This window comes from Cupressus sempervirens, chromosome 11 (genome assembly GCF_028749045.1).
Source record: "Cupressus sempervirens isolate cs-2001-9-10 chromosome 11, ASM2874904v1, whole genome shotgun sequence".
Classification (NCBI taxonomy): Eukaryota; Viridiplantae; Streptophyta; class Pinopsida; order Cupressales; family Cupressaceae; genus Cupressus; species Cupressus sempervirens.
The window spans coordinates 632,420,767-632,429,779 of NC_143128.1; the positions used below are offsets into that span (position 1 = coordinate 632,420,767).

The window sequence follows — 9,013 nt, forward strand, 5'->3', positions numbered from 1 at the left end:
AGAAATGGGTTCTGTCTTTGACATAATTTGACTTAAAGTTTATATCTCACAAATATATTAAAGGTTAGGTCTTAACTGATCATTTAGCTAAGGCTCCTTCTTCACAAATAGTTAGTACTTTGATTGAGTTTCATGATGCAGGAATATTATCTATGGATAAGGATGAAGCATGGAAAATGTATTTTGATGGTTCTGGATCTTAAAATGGTGGCAAAAGTGTGAAACTTCTTTTTCCTTCTAAAATTTTGATTCCTCTTTTGTATAAATTAAGGTTTTCATGTGCGAACAATATTGCAAAATATGAAGCCCTTATTGTTGGATTGTAAGTGGCTTTATCCCTTAAAATAAAAAATTGAATATCTTTTGTGATTCTCAATTGATTCTATAGATATTTGTAGAGCAACCCAACACCCCTACATAGCCACCCAACACCCCATAATTTAAATATTAGTGGAGCTTAGAATAAAAAAGAAGTTATAAATTAGAGTACCCATTTTATCATTTAGTAGAACTATGAAATTAGAATCAATTTTGGACACCCTCAATCATGGGAAAACTTCACCCCTGATGCAAAACTTTGCCCTGTATAAGTAATTTTTCCCTTGACATATTGCCAAAAGATTTATGGGTTTTGTTTGTCTTGCGGTTTCAGACATAGATCCAAATCTGTTCACTCCTAATAGTAGTGCAGTGCACAAAATTTGAGGTTCAAAGTTTCAAGATAAGTAAATACCTTTTTCCCTCCTTTGTCAATTTAGTATTTTCATTTAAGCACTTATCTATTTCAGACTTCCATTTCCTAGATCTAAAAGTATTAACTTAGATCTCAAGGGCAAGTTACATTCTTTCCCTACCTTCATAGCCCTTGGACCTTAGTTTGTGTTGATTCTCCTTTATCCCTTGGATTGCATTAACCTACTAAAATCTAACACCATTGGGAGATGGCTTGAAATAATCTATTTCTATGGACTCTATCCCTTTTGAAGTGTGTGTGCTAATGTGATGAACTTAGGGCTAGTCTCCTTGATTCACATTTCCCCCAACACACCTTCATCATTTGGAAAGTGTGGTCTACCAATGATCCTTTTGTTCTTATCAAATCCTACTAGGGTTGGGAACCTATTAACAAGGGCTTTGTTCATTTAATAATGCCCAATCCTTTGATAGGGATGATTGTACTAAAAGTACTATATTAACTTTTAATAGGGTCACATCCTTTTTAATGGAGAATTTATATATTAGTACAATATCTAGTGGGTACCATCCCACCATGGTTTTCCTTTTGATCAATTTTTTTCTTCAAGAACAAAAATCATAGTTGTATAGTGTTGAATCCCTTGTTATTCTACATTTTTATCTTGTTAGGTGGTGATCATTTTTATAAGTTTGAATTTTATAGTTATTATTTACAACTGATTCACCCTCCTCGCCCCTCAGTTGTGGTGTCATGGGGACTTTACTTATTGAAAAAATAACAATCACTCCTAGTACCAAACATAGTGACCTACATTCTTAGCACAATCCTTATTTTGAACTAGCTATTATTAATTTTTTTGAACTTGATGTTGTTCCTCTTGTAAGTTTCCCACCTTACCTAAATATTATAGGTAGATATGGGGAGAAAGAAATATCTTTGATTAAATCCTCTTGTGTAGTGGTCAGGTTATGCATTTTCTTGTTGTAATGAGTCTCCCTCATGATCTATTTCTTGCTATATATTTTGTCTATATTTCTTTAGATCATCTATGTTACTCTATCGATGCAAGATGATAAAGGAATCAAACATGTTATTCGCATTCTTATATGCGTACCTCTCTTCTTCTATATATTTTGCTACATGTTGTGTTGTATATGTGTCATTATTCATAAATTGCCTTTGTGTGGTCTACTTAGATGATGTGACATGATAGCCAAAATTCATTTTGGCCTCCATGGTTATATCTTCAAAAGAATCTTCTTTATAACTCTTATAGTCTCTTTCACCATTGTGTTGTACTTCCACATCATTTCTGGAATGGTGCTCGATTTCATACTTGACAATAGTTCATATATTATCATATGATCTTGACCCTAGAGTTGGTAGATCCCCCTTGTGCTCTATTTTTTTCATGTGTCTATTTTCCTTGACATTTTATTTCTTAGGACAATTTCATAGTGAAAACTTCTCCAGTAGTGCTAGGTACGCTTTATTAAAACAATTGCTCATGTTGATGTGTTAAAAAAATTTTTAATGTGGGGCTACACTCCACTCACATTTTGCACATATGCACTATGATATTTTTCATATTTGAATCCCTTATTTTACTAATAATTGTAAGGCCTAATCCCAAAATTTTTGGATCTCTTATTAGATTACTAATAGTCCATAAGGCCCATTCCATTCACTTTTGAATCCCTCTTTGAATTACCAATAGTCCTTGAGGCTTGATCCTTATGCCAAGATATTATTTTTGGATTTTCCTTTTGGTGACATGAGTCTCTAAGGGGGTATCCTTGATGGGTTCACCAAAATTCCATACACCCTTTCTAGACTATCAATTCCATCTTTTTTCTAGCATGCCCTTTCTAGTGACAGACACAAATCTTACTAGATGACTTGATCACACTCTTTTTGGTTTTTGTTTTATCAGTGATGTCTCTCTTGTATTGGTTTTGGACTTAAAAAGGAGTCAAGTCTATTTGGGGCTTGATTATTTCCTTGTTTACATAGTCTTGATACGATCATCTTATGTTTTTTTATCCTTTATCATGAGTTTGACTTTGGCTCATACTCCCACTAAAGTGGGGGCTAAATGTATCATCTTAAAATATAATTAATTACTATGTAAGACCTTTCACCTTTCCCTTTTTCAATATCCTAGGTATATGAGTGCACTCATGGTCATATTGCTCCTTGTTCTTGATTTTCTACTCATTTTTTATTATCCTTTTTCTATTCCTAAGATCCTTGTGTGCATCTCAAGGTTCAGAATCCTTGGGAAAAGGGTTGAGGTCATTCTTAATCCCTAGGTATGGGATGAACTCATCCCGAAATGACTAGTAATCTAAACAAGTTCATCCCTTATCTAGGTCATTTTTTCTTATATTATGAACCTATTTTAGGGTTTCAATTTATTTCCCACTTTGTTGAGTCGACCCTTCTCAATTTTTTTTCTAAAATTGATACAAACTAAGGCACTATCTCTTCATTTGGCCACCCTCTCTATTTATTTTATATGCAATAAATCCTTTAACATCAACAAGAATTCATTATTGTCCATTGATCATTCGTTTGAGATTAAGATTCATTCAAGGCATCATCCATTGAAGAAAGTTTTCAAGGAACATTCCAAATTTCAGTCCTTCAAGCATTCAAGGGAACATCTACATTTATGAACCTATGAATTTATATTGGTGGGTCTATTAGGATTTTTGGAGACATCCTACATCATCTTATACATACAATAATTGATACATATTTGGTGGATAAAATAGTCAAATTGATCCATGGAAGTTTCACAAGCAAGGTGAATATTTACATTGTCTTTATTTTACATTTTTTTATCATTTTAATGATTATTCCTCAATTGGGGCTTGCATCATCCCTCCCCCAAAAAAAAACATATTTTTACATGCAAGTTTGTATTTTTCTAGAGAAATGAACATCAAATCTCTAAACTATGACTTTTAGGTCGTAGATAGAGCTTTGGGCTTATTGGTTTTGTGCATAATAGGTCAAGAAAATCCTCATCCCTAACCTCCAAGTCATCCCTATTTGAAGATCTTTAGAAGTGTAGAATTTGTAGTGTCTAGTTTCCAAGTCCTAAATCCCTAACATTGTCTTATTCTAGTAGCATATTTTCATATCTTAGTTTATTCATCTTATTGGCTTCCAAGGTGAGTTTCGTACTTTAATTTTTCATTTCATAGCATCTATCCTTAAGTTTTGGATCTGATCATTTAATATATTTAGGAATACATCACATGTGTTCTTTCATTTTTTGCATCTCATTCATTCAATTTTCTTGCACTTAATAAACTCTCAACCAAACCAATTAATAACATTATAATTAAGGAGGAAAATATTATATTAAAAAGTTGTCCTTTGAGTGCACCTCTTTAGAAGGGTCTTAGATTTGGCATTGGAACCCCTTGCATATTGGACTAGGTTTGTATCGATCTAGTTTGAACCCTTTAAAGGGTTATACTTAAGGGTCCTCCTTTCACTTCCTCTAATGTGTCATCTTAAAAGTTAGGGATAAATTGGTCATAACTTGATCAATCCAACCATAACCCCCCTAATTTTTATATTATAGTACCAACGGTTTGATCATATTTTATTTGTATTAGTTCTACCATTTTCAACACTTTTACACACCCTACTACACTTAGTAGTGTCTCCTTTCACTTCACAATTGGTTGTATCATCATATTCACACTAATGGAACATGGGATTTGTAAATGAGATGAAAGGTGAAGTAGTCTTAGCCTACGCTATTTCTAAAAATGGGAGATGACTTCTTCATTTAGGTATATCCCATCATATAGCATCTTTTTATGCATAGGTTTTTTTTTTTTACCATGTTCATTCACCTTATATTTTGTTGGCTAGTAATATATTTATGAAGGTTTGTGGAAATATAGGTTCTATTAATATGGGTAAGGGATCATTTAATGATGTTTTTGCGTACCCTACTAGATGACTAGTCTTCTTTTAATTTATACCATTACTCATTGTGTACAAGGTAAAATAGTTGAGTTCACTCTTGATTATGTATAAATTAGAGATATGAATAGTAGAAATAGTGTCAATATAGGTGTATAGGATCATGCATTACAATTGTATTTTTTTTTTTCATTTTGATATTGACAATAATGTTCTTTTGACTTATTTTAATACCCTCTAAGGGAAAATCATATTTGTGAGGGCAAGATTGGTCATTTCAAATTTGTTCATGAGCCTGGTGTTGGGCTTCCTCCTCCACCACATACTTCTACATTTTTTAATTGTACTCTTGAGAAGGTTTATTATAGTGTTCTAGATCTTGGATCTTGCTTTGTCAAATGAGTAATTGGCAGGTATTTCAGATATGTTTGTGGAATCTCATCTTGCATATTCAGGAAATATATTTGAGAAAAAAATTATATTCTTTGATGAAAATTTCAACACAATTGTCCATTCATTTCTCTTTCCTTTGGTGATTAGCACTCACAAACTTTCTTCTTTATTTGATTTGTCACATTTATTGGTTGAGTTTGATCATGATTATGTGGTTTCTTAATCAAGCTTGGAGGATCATACTAGAGTTTATAGGGATTTCAATTTGGAGGATTTATTCCTCCTTTAAGTTAGATATATAGAGTGGCTTCCTCATCATTTGTTGGACTTGTTTCTTCCTAAGGGGAGATATGTTGCTTTTAAGCATTAGATCAACTTTTGTTTTATGTCATACTTGATCAATATCTGAGTTTCTTCAATATGGAGGGGGCATCTTGCCTCTCTTTTTCCTTTCAATAAGGTTGTACTTGATTGTATATAAATGATGTATGTAGTCCTTGAAGGATATAATTGAGAGTCCTCTATGCATCATCTTGTATTTGTTTTGTCTTTTTTGAAGGATTTTTCTCCCATGTGGTTTTCATATTTTCTTCATTTGTAAGAGCTTTGATAACATTTGCATTTTCATTGTACAAGAGGTACCTAACATGGTTATGAAGTTGGGACCAATATTGCATCTTACTTTCATATTGAATAATAATCTTCTATGTAATTTACACTTAAGGGAGGATGTCACATTAAATCACTTTTACCCATTTTCTTTTCTTAAATCTACTTAGACATCCAACATTACTAATTGTTACTTACTAGTGCATTTGATAGTTTGATAAGTTGTTAGTTATGTTTATTACCTCTCTTTTATCTTTATAAGAAAGGCTCTGTACATTATTGTTACATCTTAATATATTTATCTGCTCATGTTTCTCTTTATATGTGACAGTGCGTTTGAAGTTTGTGCTCTTGAATTTGGTGGTTGTAACCAACAATATCATTTTATTCCTTTAATGAGTCCAGGGAGATTGGAGGAAGTATGACAAGGGATTTTAGCCCTCTATAGATGATGCTAATCCCTAAAATAAGATTATATCTAGTCCACTAATGAAGATCTTGAGATGGATCACAATGAGTTGGACAAGAGTATTAAAGAGTTTGGAGATGATAGGCTATCGATGATCAAAGGGAGACTTCCGAAAAATGAAAATAATGATGCATGCCTAATAAGGAACGGCTAAAACATCACACACTAAGCTTAATTCCTAGACCAAAAATGTTAAATAGTCAAAGTTGACTTTTTTTTTCCAACTTAATAGACTGGATAAGCTAGAAGATATGATTGTTAAGAACCATATCTGTGAAAGCTGTGATATGGATAATATGTATGACTTCATGAAAATTACGAGTCGACTCATTAATATGGAGAAGGGCATAAATGATATCGTTAAACACACTGATAATTTGTTGAAAGGGGTACTTTGAGTATGATAACTCTTCAAGTAGAGCCCAACAAACGGTAGGCGGGTTCATAAGGAGCATATCCAATCCTTAGAAAATGAAAAGGATTGAGGACCAACTCATCATGTACTTTAAATAAGATGATCAAAGATTGGGATTCCGGCCTGCTTGCAAACTTGGATTTGGGTGCTGTCTATTGAGCTGGGATGGTTAGTTTTTCTTGTTTAGTATTTATGACTCTTAATATGTAAGGAACTTGAACCCATACTGCCCAAATTTAATCTGCCCTACCAAATGATAAATAGTAAGAACTATTCAACTTAAACTCCATATTGGAATCTTCCTTACTTTGAATTAATTCCGAAATTAAATTTACAGGACTTAGCAAAGTCCAATTTTCCAGTTTTATGCAAATTAGCAGAAATTCAGCTCAACTAGCCACACATTTTCTTAATTAATCTATCAACTATATCTTTCCCAGAGGCCCAGTATATTGGCACCACTCCCTTTGAAAAGAACACACCAAAATAAAGCAGAGATAATTGTGCCACACAAAATACAGATTATATTTCGACATCCTTCATTTCTCATGTCTACTTCCTTCAATATACCCCGTTCACTCAAGTGTTTTTGATAAGATGCAATAATTTGGATCTGATTATTGCTTCTTCTACTACCCAGAGCTCTTTCCAGAATGAGAAGACTGTCCCTCCCATTAAGCCAAGCTCCCATCGTGTCTTCTAACCGCATGCTAAGCTCAGTGATCTTCAAATTTTCCGAGAGTCTACACTTTATAACAAGGATACAAAGTACAGAGTCACAATGTAATATGTCGTGGGCAGGTAATATGGAGCCAAAGGATATGACACAATCCTTATGAGAAGCCCAATGGCTCTGCTCAGACAAATGGCTCCAGCTTGAAAGATTAGCTGCTTCCCCTGTTCTCTTGTTCACCATAATCCAGCTCAACCTAATATTTTCCGTCAAATGCTGCCAGAAATTCCAATCCTTCTTCACCTTCTCCACCGTGTCAATCTTTGGCAGCTCATCTGCAAAGGTCTGTTCCTCGTCTTCAAAGTCATAAAAGTTAATGAGCTCCATTTTGAATGGACAGTTAGAGAACCATGTTTCAAATTCCTCTTCAGCACATGGAATGCCCCAAACAACTTTGGAATAGATGGTCTTATTTTTGTATGTTACATCTACAAGTGACACAAAATCAGAGGGAAGAGATTCACAAACCTTCTTCACCTTATGTCTCATGGAAGACTCATCATAAGCAATGGCTGGAAAACAGGTCGCATAGAAATTTCTGAAGCCACCCAATGAAGAATATATGAATTCTTTGACATCTGAGTTCTGTGTGGAAGGCCAAAGAGAAGAGCATTTATCTTCCCATATCTTCTCCTCTTTGCCTACGGACCAAAATTGGGAAGAAACACAGCCTACACTTGCAAGTGTTATGCCATCCACGCGGCCTAAGATATCTGTGATAAGATCACCGTTCAAACTCATCATATCTGATCGAAAATGTAAAACTCCTATCAAAAAGTGATTGTGATCTCCGAAAGCTGGCTAGTTGTGAAAGCTGTCTAAAATTAGGTTAATGGTGGAAACTGAAACCAAGAGAGTCTTGAACTTTAGCTGTAACATTATCGAACAACAGGGACTTTTCACAATACTGTGATTCTTGACCTCTGTTTATACAAAAGGTCGCTTCCAAGTTGTGAAAGCTATTTGAAAATGGTTTAATAATTGACACTGAAACTCTTGAGTGGTTTCTAATCAATGACCAAACGAATGACACGTCAAACGTCTCCCTTATCACACAATCGTTGAGGGTGTGACGTTTGACCAGCAACAGCAAATTGAGGATTTGTCTTTTGATATTTTAATGGTGAGATTGGATTATTCCTGATGCATTGTCGCCTTCAGTGGCCCGTCTGTCTTGCCTTCCACGTATCGTATTACCGAATACGATGATAGCAGTTCTATAGGAGTGTCTTTCATTGTAGGACCTTGTTAGTGTTACCTAAAGCTAAGGTCACGGGTTCGAATCATTGGAGAAGTAGCGTAGAGAGCATTTGTTTTCCAATGTAATATTTTATGTTAACACGCTTCCAGTTTCCTTACCTTAGGCATTGATTAACACAGTTCCTATATTCAAGCAACGATTGAGGGAGATACATATTTGGAAGAAAACATATTAATTTTTAGCCAAGGAAACGCAACACTTTGGTCCCATTATCTGACTCATACGTTCTCCATGGGAATAATATTTAGAGCACCGACACCAAGAATTAGAGGAAATGGATTATAAAATATGTATGACATAATGCGTGAAGGAAGAAAGTAATGGTGACATTCAATCTGAATATTTCATAGATTATTAGGTTGATTATGACGCATAGGGGATGCTATAAGGAATTGTATCATTATGACCATTAAGGCTCAAGACCATCTTGAATCATTAAGACCATTAAGGATAAGGGCACTAATCTCTAGGGCTCGCATTAGATTCTA

The 9,013-nt window shown here is 34.2% G+C and overlaps 1 protein-coding gene across 1 annotated transcript; it reads right to left on the minus strand.

Annotated features, from left to right (window-relative positions):
* Window positions 1–6,804: 6,804 nt before the first annotated feature.
* On the minus strand, window positions 6,805–8,194 carry LOC149531339 (F-box protein At2g27310-like). Its single transcript, XM_089809209.1, has one exon. It carries the CDS (start codon window positions 8,006–8,008, stop codon window positions 6,953–6,955), a length of 1,056 nt encoding a protein of 351 aa, XP_089665335.1. The 5' UTR covers window positions 8,009–8,194; the 3' UTR covers window positions 6,805–6,952.
* Window positions 8,195–9,013: the final 819 nt, after the last annotated feature.

Excerpts from the sequence above, each read along its gene's own strand:
- LOC149531339 (XM_089809209.1), bottom strand. The coding sequence starts at position 8,008 with ATGATGAGTTTGAACGGTGATCTTATCACAGATATCTTAGGCCGCGTG.